Genomic DNA, 12405 nt, shown 5'->3' on the forward strand with positions numbered 1-12405 from the left:
TATTTTTAGATAAATGATCTTTAAAATCTTTTAATTTTCACTTGTTCCATTGGCAGATTTTTTTTTTTTTTTTTGCTTAATTCAAGATTTTTTTGCTTAACCCTCCCGCTGCCCTCATCTCATATTAGTTCCCCCACCCCTGCACGTTTTTAGTCAAGTTAGAAGCTGTGAATCTTAAATTCTGTAGCAATGTGGCAACAGACTAAGATGGAAACTGTCTCTCTGGCTTCATCTTGTGGACATAATGAGGAAATACACACACAATCCCAACAAGTCTGTACGTACGTCATTTTGACCTGACGAAGGCAGTGAGAGGGGTCAAAATCGCAATGGGGGTCATTTTGACCTGACGAAGGCAGCGGGAGGGTTAACACAACATTAAGTATAAGATACAGACTGAAGAGTACAAACATGAATCACTGAATCAGTTAAAAGTCAGTTGTTCAATAAGTAGAAAAACTGAAAGATGAAAAAGATCAGTAACAAAAAAAGTCATGAAACAAAATGACAAATGCAAACTTATTGTCAGTCTTTAAGTCTTGTTGAAGACTGTCATGCAAAGGCGTTTATCAGTGCAGGAAACAAACTAATCATCCCCTAAATGAACAAAGAGTAAAAAGAGAAGCCTATTAATGTGGAGAGACAATTTAACATCTAAAGAAAAAAAATACAAGCAGATATCATTAAGTACTGAAGTAATAGTGCTGCATTCAGGTACCTTAAACATTTTGTGACAACAAACCACCTTGTAAATAAAACATTTAATTAAAAAGAGCTGGAAGAGATGTCCAAACATGTCATCTTAACAAAAATGTTCATGTGGTAAGGACTCTGAGAGACGTCAAGGAGCAGAAATAAGGTCCTGTATGATGGGCTCTTGTGATTGGTCCATGGTCTCTACACAGAACTCTCCTCTTCCTCTGATTGGTCCAGCCTCCGGTCACTCTCAGCTTTTTTTTTCGACCTCCAGACTCCTAAAGAAAACATACACAGTTGTAAACTAGCTCTGAAGACAATCTTTATCTGTTTGAAGGCCAAAACATGAGCTGTATAATAATAATAATAATAATGCCCTGTGGCGGGCTGATGGGAGCATGGCTGCCACAATAACCTGTTTTTACTCATATATATGGATTATATATATGACAAGACCATGTGATTTCAGTGATTTACTGAAGTGTCTGAATCCAAAAACCACAAAAAGATAGTCATGTTTGTCTTGTTGCATCATTTACATTGTTTTTGTCTTGTAGCATCTTTCAGGTCATTTTCATTTTCTTGTTTTTTTACATTTTAATCTCATTGCATCCTTTACATTTTTTTTTTTTTTTTTTGAAATCTTGTCTCTTTTATGTCATTTTCATTTTGTTTTACACTGTAAGTGTCTCTCTTTAACTTTCACTCATGACAAAAAATGATGATTTGATATTGTATAATCTAATATAACTAATGCGACTAATGTAATATGACTAAGAGGAGCGTTTTATCATGAAACCGTTTCTTGTGCTGTTTTCTGTTGTGATGTTAGCTTTAGTTTGGTGTGTTTGTACTGACTGTATGCTGCTGTCAACAGAACGGCAGGGATGAAGATGATGAAGGACACCCTCACTGTGTTTCCAATGAACGTCTGCAGACTGCTGAGCTGCTGCTGCTGCTGGACAGGAACCTGAAAACAAAAAAACACACATTTAATGAGTTTTCAGACAAAGTAAGAGGCCAACTTTACTCTCTAGATACAATAGAAAAGAAAAAATCAGAAAGTTTGTGTCCTGTTTCATTTGTGTTTTCTTACTTTTGTCTTATTACCCTGCCCCCGAAGGGGAGGCAAGGGGTATTGTTTTTGGTTCGGTTTGTTTGTTTGTGTGTTTACACTCTAGCAGCAAAACTACTGGTTGAATTCATACCATATTGGGTTTATAGATTGCCAGTGACCCAGAACAGATGTGATAACATTTTGGGAAAAATAGGTCAAAGTTCTGATTTTTAATGAATTTTTCAAATCTCTTTTTTCCCCCATTTTCTTATAATAGGCAAAAATTCACATGTCTCTAGCAGCAAAACTACTTGTTGAATTGATACCAAATTGGTTTTATAGACTGCCAGTGACCCAGATTAGATGTGGTTATATTTTGGGAAAAAGTAGGTTGAACGTCAATTTTTTTTTTTTAAATTAATTTTTAAAATATTTTTTCTTCTCCCATTAACTTACGATGAGTGACATTTCAAATGTCTATAAAAACATTAATTATGTTTCAATTTACTTCAAACTTAGCACATATATAGAAGCAATTGATATATTGACATCACACATAGACATGATGACATCAGCTGGATCCATGCCAAAATAGGCTACAATGCGTGCGAGGGGTGGGGTTTGTTGTGCCTGGCACCACTTGTTTTAGCTGTTCACCAGCCCCCCTTTTTTTAACCTTAATCAAGTTTGTTTTTATGCCTTCACTTACCCGACATATCATAAAAACTCACACTGGTCAAGTATTATTATTGTGACAAGTTTGAGTGAGAATGTCTGTTGCCGACCCTGCTGTTTACATTCCAGTGTTGCACTTGCCAGGTCTTCTAGTAGTAGGACTTTGTAACCCATAGATAATGTTGATTGGAATATGATTTTTTGGGGGGGACTAAAAAAGCAATCAATCAAAAAAAATCGAGTCTTAACAAGCAGAAAAATAAATGACAAAAACATGAATGTAGATTGAGGCTTAAATTGGAAGGTCAGTCTAAACCAGGGGTCAGCAACCCTGGTCCTAGAGAGCCACTATCCTGCATCTTTTAGATGTTTCCCCTCTTCCAGCACACCTGATGGTCATTATCAGGCTTCTGCAGAGCTTGATGATAGGCTTATCATTTGAATCAGGTGTGTTGGAAGAGGGATACATCTATAACATGCAGGATAGTGGCTCTCTAGGACCAGGGTTGCTGACCCCTGGTCTAAACAAATGTTGGGAGCATTTCTATCTATCTGTTACCATGGTAACCATATCTCAATAAGTAACCTGTAAGCTCTAACAGACTCTAAACGCATCTCTTTTTATTTCCATCACAGGGAAAAAATGAGGCTGAATTTAAACACAGATGCCAGGTGATTTTTCAGTTTCAGTGTTGTTTACCTGAACCTGGGCCACCACTGGTCCAGTACTGTCTTCTGTTGTGATGTCACGTCCTGTCTGTGCTGTTACATCTCCACTGTCATAACCTGATGAACAGAACAAACTCATCAGTACGCTGCATCCACCTCCACTGCTGTTTGTCCCTTCAAGGTCTCCATAGCTGCTCTGATGAACTTACTGACTGTAGTGTGTGGTGTGTTCAGGGTCTGTTTGTTGACATTGGCTGATTCTGAAGAGTCAGAGACCACAGACTGAGCTGCAGCAGGAATACAGAATGGAATAAAATGTACAGGTCAAGAGGAACAAGTCATAGGAAATACTGTAATTATGAGACATATGAAAAGGGACTCCACTAGTAATATGAATGAATGAATAAAAGAATGAATGAATGAATGAATGAACATATGGTTCAATGAATGAATTAGTGGAGGTACAGTGAATGAGTGAGTGAACGTCCAGTTGAGTGTGAATGGTTCTATAAACGTAAACTTATAACTAGAAACGACTGCAGGTCACCACAGAGCTTCAGTCTATAGGCCTAAAAACCACCAACCAGGCCAGAAATCTGGGTGGAGTAATGGACTCAGACCTAAATTTTGAAAAACACATCAAGGCAGTCACAAAATCAGCCTACTATCACCTTAAGAACATCTCAAGAATAAAAGATCTGATGTCTCAGCAGGACCTGGAAAAACTAGTCCATGCATTCATCTTCAGTCAGCTTGTTTATTGTAACAGTGTCTTTACAGGTCTACCTAAAAAATCCATTAGACAACTGCAGCTCATTCAGAACTCTGCTGCTAGAGTCCTCACTAAGACCAGAAACCGGACCACATTAGTCCAACTCTGAGGTCCTTCAACCTTATAGCACTTTTCAGCAACAAGGCAATTCAAGGTGCTTCACACAGGGCATCGAAATACAACGACAGGGAAAAAGAAACACATTTAAAACATTATTAAAGAAACATGTAAAAGGTGAATAAAAACAGCAGGTAAGAAAACAACACATAAAATCCAAAAATATAAAAACACACACATAATAAAGTAAGAGTTGCAGTGCAGAGTTTCGAAAGAGAATATAAAATTTAAAAAGTAAAAAGCCTGTTAGACAAAGGCAGCAGTGAACAGGTGAGTCTTTAACCTTGACTTCAAAGAACTCAGACTCTCAGCAGACCTGATATTTTCTGATAGTTTGTTCCAGATATACGGAGCATAGAAACTGAATGCTGATTCTCCATGTTTAGTTCTGAGGATAGACTTTAAAGTTCTGTTGCTGGTCTACAGAGCTCTGAATGGTTTAGGACCAAAATACATCAGTGACCTCCTGACTCAGTATGAACCCACCAGACTCCTCAGGTCATCTGGATCCGGTCTGTTGTCAGTTCCCAGAGTCAGAACAAGACACGATGAAGCTGCGTTCAGCTTCTATACTCCACATGTCTGGAACAAACTTCCACAAAACCTCAGATCAGCTGAAACACTCAGTTTATTTAAATCCAGGTTAAAGACCCACCTGTTCTCAGCTGCATTTGAATAGAGTTTGTATTCATCAGTTCAGATCTGCACTGTTCTGTTTAAGCGAAAAGTTTTTATCTGTTTTATCTGCTTATCTGTTTGATCTACAGGGTGTCCCATAAGTCTCCATACATAGGAGACATAATACACTCCATACATATATGGTTCTAACATGTATTTCTTCATATTTCTTCTTTATAGTTCTTCAGCAGTGGAGGACACGCATTGAAATGTGTTCCCGACAAAATGGCAGTCATATAGAGCATATTATATAAATAAAAATGGTTTATGTCAAGACACGTTTATTTTTCCTATGTATGGAGACTTATGGGACAACCTGTATTTATCTGATGTTGTTTTTGTTTGTTTGTTTGTTTTTCTCATGCCTATACTTTTTATTGCTTCCATACTTGTAATGTTTTATGTAAAGCACTTTGAATTGTCTTGTGCATAAAATGTGCTATAAAAATAAACCTGCCTTTCCTCGCCTAAACTTGCATGAATGACTGAGTGAACGTACGGCTGATGACGATGAGGTGCACGGTGAAGGTCTGGTCGTTGAACGGACCGGGCACCTGGACTCTGCAGTGATAAAAACCAGAGTCTGATGGTCGAGTTTTATAGATGGACATGGAGGCGTGGCGTCCGTAGACTGTGGATGACACAGAGAATCTGCACACACACAAACACACACTGGAGTTATGAAATGTTACGGTCAGAGTTGTGTCATGACAATCAGCAACAGCGACAAATAAGAAAACAGATCATGGACGACAGAGAACCAGAACACAGTGTCCATATTAGATCAAACAGATAAGATAGAGTCAGGGATTAGAGCTTTTCTCCTACATTTTCTCCTCATTCCTTTCCTCCTTTCGTCTTTCCTCTCATCCTCACCTCCTCTTCCTCATTTCCTCCCTTGGTTTCCTTCCTTACTCCTCTCCTTTTCCTCTTCCATCATACCTTTTTTCTTTTCTTTTTTACTTCTTTACTCCATTTTTCCTTTCCTTTTCTCCTTCCTCCTCCCTCATCATTTCCTTCTGTTTCCTCTCCACTCCTTCTCCCCTTCTCTTGTTTCCTTTCCGTATTTCCATCTCTCTTCTTTCTTCCATAATTTAATTTCCTTGTGTCCTTCCTTCCTCTCCTTCTTTCCTTCCTTCCTTTCCTCTCCTACTTCCTCCACCCTCATCCTTTCCTTCTGTTTCATCTTCACTCCTTCTTTCCTTCCTTCCTTTCCTCCTCTACTTCCTCCACCCTTATCTTTTTCTTTTGTTTCACCTCCACTCCTCCCCTTCTCGTTTCCTTTCCTGATTTCCTTCTCTCTCCTTTCTTCCATAATGTAATTTCCGTGTTTCCTTCCTTCCTCTCCTTCTCTCCTTCCTTCCTTTCCTCCTCTACTTCCTCCACCCTCATTCTTTCCTTCAGTTTCATCTCCATTCATTCCTCTCTCCTCTTGTTTCCTTTCTTGATTTCTTCCATTCCTTTCCTTCTTTATGGAGCGTCTTCTGTTTCTAAATGTCATCTTAGTGCATCATTTGCTACTGCCTGTCAAATTTAATCTGTTTAGAAGATATTGATATTGGAGACTTAAAGTGTAACTGATTAACAAATTATTAATATTTATTGATCAAAATAAAGACAATGAACAGAACAAGCAGAAGTCTGAGACTATCCATGTGTTTTTGTCTTAGTTTTGATGAAATTTTCATCTATGTTGCACCTTATAATAACAATTTAAAACCAACATTATTCCCTCAGGATTAAAAATCAGCCTTAAAACCTGAACTAAATAATGATTTGAGAATTATCGGTAATTATCAATGTTGATGGGTACAAACAATTCTGTCATGGTAACATTTCGGGCTTTGTTCTCACCTGTTGGAGCTCCTGTACTTGACCACGCCTCCCTTGCTGTTCATCACAGTGTTATGGCAGGTGAACAACGATGGCTCACCCCTCCCCCAGCACACCTCCACTCCATCCTGATTGGCCGCTGCTGAGCGACATGGCAACAGCACCCTCCCTCCGGCCACGCCCACCACTGTCTCCGTGGTCGACGCCAACACGACCATCGGACCTGAGATCAAAACAATAAATACACTATTATTAACCACAAGTGATATTTGACCTAATCATCTTCTAACCACCTTGAAATCTGTCAACACTGAAGACAACTACAACTCCCAGGGTGCATTTCACCAGCATATCTCCAATCAGAGAGCAGAGCAATAAGGAACACAAAATCTCAATAAATAGCAATTAATTATTTCTTTTAAAGGATAACGGGTGACTTTTGGTCTTGAGTGAAAATTATTTGTAGTTTGTAAAAGGCATAACAGGACAAAAACTGAAAAAAAAAAAAAAAAAATGCAACAAGACGAAAATGTAAAAGATAGAGATGAAACTAATAAATTATCTGTATTATTCTGATGAAAAACAGACATTTATCCTTTCATTTCCCCCATTTTATGCTCACCATTCAAAATACCAAATTAGTGAACTGAATAGAATATGCAAATAGCCCACTTTGTGTAGTTTTACCTCTTGAAGATTATTTACCTTGTTTCAGCAGGAGAAGCTCTTCAAGATACAACTTTAAGAAAAGGTTTCTCAGTGAGACATGTCTCTAAATTAGCTCAAGTTCTTTAGTTTTACTGTCTTTGCACACAAAGTAAAAGTTTAAATTTATACAAAAAGCATCAAAAAAGAAAAAAAAAAAAAATCAAAATCTTACACTTTTTCTCCATTGTCTTTGTTGTGAATTTGGAAACACTGATACGCCAGTAAAACCCACGCAGTTGACAAATGACAGTAAATGAAGACACTTGTATTTATGTTCAGTTGATGATATATTTTGCTCAAAAAGTCATCTTTTCTTTATTTTTGTCTGATATAATAATCTTTGAATTTACTTTCATGGGCAACTACTTGATCATTGAATTAAATATGGGAAAAATATATGATTTTCAATGAAAAATACAGAAGATGATATTATAATAAATGGTGATAAATCACTTAGTAAAGGTTAAATGTCGGAAGGGAGGGGAAAGTACATTTAGACATTGCCATGAAAATAGTTCTGGGTCTTTAAAGGTTAAAAACACATACATTAAATGTTTCTTTTATGGTCTTTGTGCATGCATTAAAGTAAAAGCAATAGACACACAGATGTATAAACAATGTTTTACAGTACATCAGTGTGTTGTTTCTGTTTTTACAAGTTATAACAATGCATACAGTAAAAACGCTGTAAAAATGTAATTTTATAATGGTTCAATTTTGATTTATTCTGAAATAAAATGGTTATCTCTAAGTGTTGGGTTGTTTACATACAAGGCATGATGGGAAAAATCTCTGCTATAATGTATACGTATTCACACAAAACTGCCAATCAGTCCATGTTGATTTTGTTGCAGTATAATCGTCCAGACTCACCTGTGAACACAGAGGTGAAGGTGAAAACTCGGAGCAGCAGCACGTTCATTGTAGTTGTGTTTCTTCTAATCAGACAGACGGACAGACAGATGAGTTGTCAGACAGATGTGTCATTGCTTTTCCTTCCCGTTTCCATTTATTCTGGTATTTATAGACAGACGCTATTGCCAAACAGGTCTCAAATAAAAGATAAAAAAACATGTTTTAAAGGAGTCTGAATCAGACTGTCTTATTCAACACCTAATAAAATGGACTTTTAATGAAAAGCTTTTGATGTTTGGTTTTTTTTTTACATCACACAGAGCAAGAATGGTTTAGTTATGTTTTTCCTGTGAATCTTTGTTTGATGATCCAGTGCGTCAGGTTTAGGAGGAAATTAAATAGAATATCCATGTCTGCTAACACACATATGTATTCATTAATGTATAATCATGCAATCAGGAAAATTAATTTTTATTCCCTTAGACTGAGTCAGATAAGGCAGGTTTCCATCCAAAATGTTACATATTTTTCATGCTACATATTTATATGCTTTTCTCTATCCACCACTGTTGTAACAATATTGATGGTTGCTTCATTTTCACCATGTTAATAACTGTTATAGTCTTTTATACAGTAACATACAACAGACACTGTAGATTGAAGAGCTGAGAGATGTTAGAAGTATTTACTCAAAAGCCTCGAGCTGGTGTTAGTTTTAGTTTCTAGAGTGACCCTCAAGTGAGGATCATATGTTTCAAACTCTTCCAAAGCCTTTTTTTTTTTGACATTTCCATTTCCTTGGTTGCAGTCTGATGAATTACACACAAACGTTTATGAAGTCCAGGGTGAAAATAGTTCTGTTTAACTGTGCATATAACAAATGAAAGGGTTCTATCTGCACTCTTCTCTTTTATTTTGTTTTAATTGATTATTATTTATGTTTTACTGATTATGTTTTAATTGTAATTGTATGTTTTTAACCTGTCTCTTTTCCATTTTTGTAAAGCACTGTGAAATGCCCTGTGTGGGAATTGTGCTATACAAATAAATCTGCCTTGCCTTCATTTCCCGAAACATCCTGAAACTGAACTGTCATACAGCAAATATAACAGTTGTATAAACATTTAAACCAAATACAAATACATATGTTTGGGTCTGATCACCTGACAAATCCCAACAAACAAACAAACAAACAAAAAAATTCTGTGACCTTTCAAAATCAACAAATTATTATTTTTTGTACATAAAAACTGTAGATTAAAAAAATCACATATCAGAAACAAGATATCTTAGATGTAAAAATAGAATATCATACAAAGACTAAATATCACTTTTCCTCACAAATGATAAATATGTAATTCACTTCCACAGACCACAGGCGGCGCTATGAGTCAGTTTAAAAGCAAGGGGGTCTCTCATGTTACATCTCCGGTTTAATAGTAATGTGCATTTACAGCTCAGTCCAACATGTCAGTGGACTGTCACTCCACGGGTGAGTGTGGACTGTTAAACTATACGTCCATAATGTGAACAGAACAGGGGCTGATGGGAAAACACTGATACCTTTTACATTTCAGACTGAATGTCATCACCTTCCTCCTTGTTTCCCTTTCTTGTTATCTCCTCTCCACTCCTTTCCTCCACTCGTCCCCCTTCTTCATATATACATACTTCTTATTTCCCCTCCTTGTTCCCTTCCTTCTCTTCTATCCTCTCCTTTTCCACTTCTGTCCCCTCTTCTCCTTTCCTCCTTGTTTCATTCCCTTTCTTCCTCTCTTACTGTCTCCTCTTTCCTTTTCTCTTCTCGTTACCTCCTCTCCTCTCCTCATTTCCTTTCCTCTCTCATATTATTTGCTGACCATGAAAACACACCGGGGTCAGAGGTCAGCTTTATTTTTCTTGGCCTCTCGTGTCTAATATGATTTGATTCACATTCCTCTGCTCAAATATAAATACATCAAATATTTATACAACATATTAAACTAAGTCTGTGGTGCTTTATTAAGAACAAGGATCAACGGCTGTATTATATTAAAATCCCATGATGCCTTTCTACAGCTTTAAATGTCTCATTACAACTCTGAATGTAGAAGACTGTTTATTGTTTTGTTTTTTTTTGCTTTTTTTTTTTAACATATGAAGCTCTTTCTAGGAACTCATGAAAAACAGATTTAGGCAAAATTAGTAGACGAGCAGAGGAGCACTGATATTTTTACTAGTTAAACCTCACAGACATAAATGGACGCTGGTGACCAAAAGCATGTACTGACCTAAAATGTCTAATAACTATTGAGCCACTAATCCTATCAATACACTTAATAATTCAGATAAAATGCAGTTTTTCAGCTTTTCATGGTCATCAGATTTGACCCATTTGGATGTTCAGAGGCTACATACTGAACTTGAAACATCGTCATCTTCTGCAACATTGATTCACCAGTAAAACCCATGGAGTTGGATCAATATGCAAAAGTATTCACCCCCCTTGAACTTTTCCACATTTCCTGTCTCTTCTCTAATTCTGAAGGCAGTTGGTTGCACTGGATTTTATTTAAGGGTATCAGAATAAAATGGGGTTAATATATATATATCCATGACACACTTTTCAAGTTTTAATTTCTAAAAAAAAACAAAAAAAAAAAAAACAAAACACATCACTTTCACTACACTTCATTGTTATGCACTACTTCGAGTTGGTCTAGATCTAAATAAAATACATTTAAGTTTGTGATTTTAATGTGACAAAAAGTCACTGTACATAAAGGGTTAAATGTGGAGAAAAATTCACTTGAAAGTTACTGTGAAAATAGTTTTGCATATTTTGCAAAATAAAACCTGCAAAAAAAATAAAAAATAAAATAAAATAACAGATGGTACAAGATCAACACACACCAGTCTGTAGTCACTCCTTTTGTGTCGCTCTGCAAACAGCAGAATATTTCAGAAATAGAGAAGAATATTCTGTACATACATTGAGTACATTTCAATCTTTGTTGTTAGCTTTTAATTTATTGTTACTTACATGTATCCTCTCTAGTTATTTTCATGTTGTTTAGGCTTATTTGGTTGAGATAACTTAGTAAACCTCAACTACAAAACTTATTGCACTGTGGTTTTTGGTTTTAGTGTTTTTGGTTATGGTGAAAATAAATAAATAAATAAATAAATAAATAAATAAATAAATAGTATATAAAGTATTATAATGATACAATTTTTGGTCAACATCAGAAAAAGTAAAAGTAGAAAAAGTAGAATAACTATAATAATAAAAACAGCAACAATAAAAGAACAATTAAAAATCATATTTCATTGGACAATGTCAACTAAATAAAACCTGAAGACAAAACAATTTGTGTCATAATGATTATTGTGCCTTAAGATGTCTAAAATGACTTTGCACTAATCATCTATCTTTTTATTGACTGCAGATGAGGTAAACTGCTGTGGTGGAGCTGTTGATAAGGGAAAATGTTCAGATTTCTGCAGAATATGAACATAAGTGTGTGTGTCAGAACAACTGTGATCATGTATGAGGCTCAGGTCACGTTTAACACATGTGAGACCAGTGTAAAACCCACATGGGCAGAAAAACCATAAAAAAAGACACAGGGGCCCAAATCAATGGTGTTCAGAGTTATCGATGATCGATGGCTCTGCTTCTGCACTCATTAATGTGATTCTGTGTGTCGATGTCAGTGTGAACGGGTCAAACGTCTGTCTGTCCTATGAATACTAAACAGCACTCAGCTGTAATTTGTGTTGCTGAACATCCTGTTTTTTACAACAAAGACATCAGGACAACTAACTGCATGCTGGGAAGAAGATGAAGATGAAGTTGGGGAGTTGACAGAGGTCAGACACTGACTCGTTAACCTTGAGAAGGAGATGAACAGAAATAGAACAACTCGACCATGAAACACTCCGAATGTTCAAAGTGACACATCTCCACCACCTGACGTCATTTTATTGGCTGTTGTCATGACGACAGGTCGCAGACTGGGGTTTTAACCCCAACCTCTGCGATCCTGAGTGAGATGACTTTTTACAGACCAAGGTCTTTACTTGTCAAACCTGAGAATATTACACATAATGACAAATGACAGAGCAGGAAAAATGGTCGATTGTAGTTATTTGTTGGTGGTGGATTCATACATCTGGTAAAAAGAGCAGTCAAGGGGTGAAAAGTCTCTCATAGCAGGTGAATACAAGGGCAGTAACATGTAATAAAATACTATAAAGGTATTCACATCTTCACAAAACTATGATTAAACTGGTATAAAACTGTGAAGACTTTCGCAACCATTTTGAATAGAAAGACGACATGGAAATGATCAAACGCACCCCT

At 36.4% G+C, this 12405-nt stretch overlaps 1 protein-coding gene across 1 annotated transcript; it reads right to left on the reverse strand.

Annotated features, from left to right (window-relative positions):
- Positions 1-370: 370 nt before the first annotated feature.
- On the reverse strand, positions 371-8146 carry LOC115433072 (hepatitis A virus cellular receptor 1 homolog). The gene is made up of 7 exons (XM_030154280.1): positions 8079-8146; positions 6519-6720; positions 5164-5315; positions 3307-3384; positions 3129-3214; positions 1555-1666; positions 371-974 (listed from the first exon to the last, which is right to left on the reverse strand). The coding sequence occupies exons 1-7, from the start codon at positions 8125-8127 to the stop codon at positions 898-900; spliced, it is 756 nt and encodes a 251-aa protein (XP_030010140.1). The 5' UTR covers positions 8128-8146; the 3' UTR covers positions 371-897.
- Positions 8147-12405: the final 4259 nt, after the last annotated feature.

The sequence above is a fragment of the Sphaeramia orbicularis genome, chromosome 14, assembly GCF_902148855.1.
Source record: "Sphaeramia orbicularis chromosome 14, fSphaOr1.1, whole genome shotgun sequence".
Classification (NCBI taxonomy): Eukaryota; Metazoa; Chordata; class Actinopteri; order Kurtiformes; family Apogonidae; genus Sphaeramia; species Sphaeramia orbicularis.

Bases quoted from the DNA above. Each gene is read 5' to 3' on its own strand.
- LOC115433072 (XM_030154280.1), bottom strand. From the start codon at position 8,127: ATGAACGTGCTGCTGCTCCGAGTTTTCACCTTCACCTCTGTGTTCACA. The intron at 5,316-6,518 runs GTGAGAACAAAG...GTGTGTGTGCAG, and splicing joins AAGTACAGGAGCTCCAACAG to ATTCTCTGTGTCATCCACAG. The intron at 1,667-3,128 runs GTAAACAACACT...TTTTGTTTTCAG, and splicing joins CAGTGGTGGCCCAGGTTCAG to GTTCCTGTCCAGCAGCAGCA.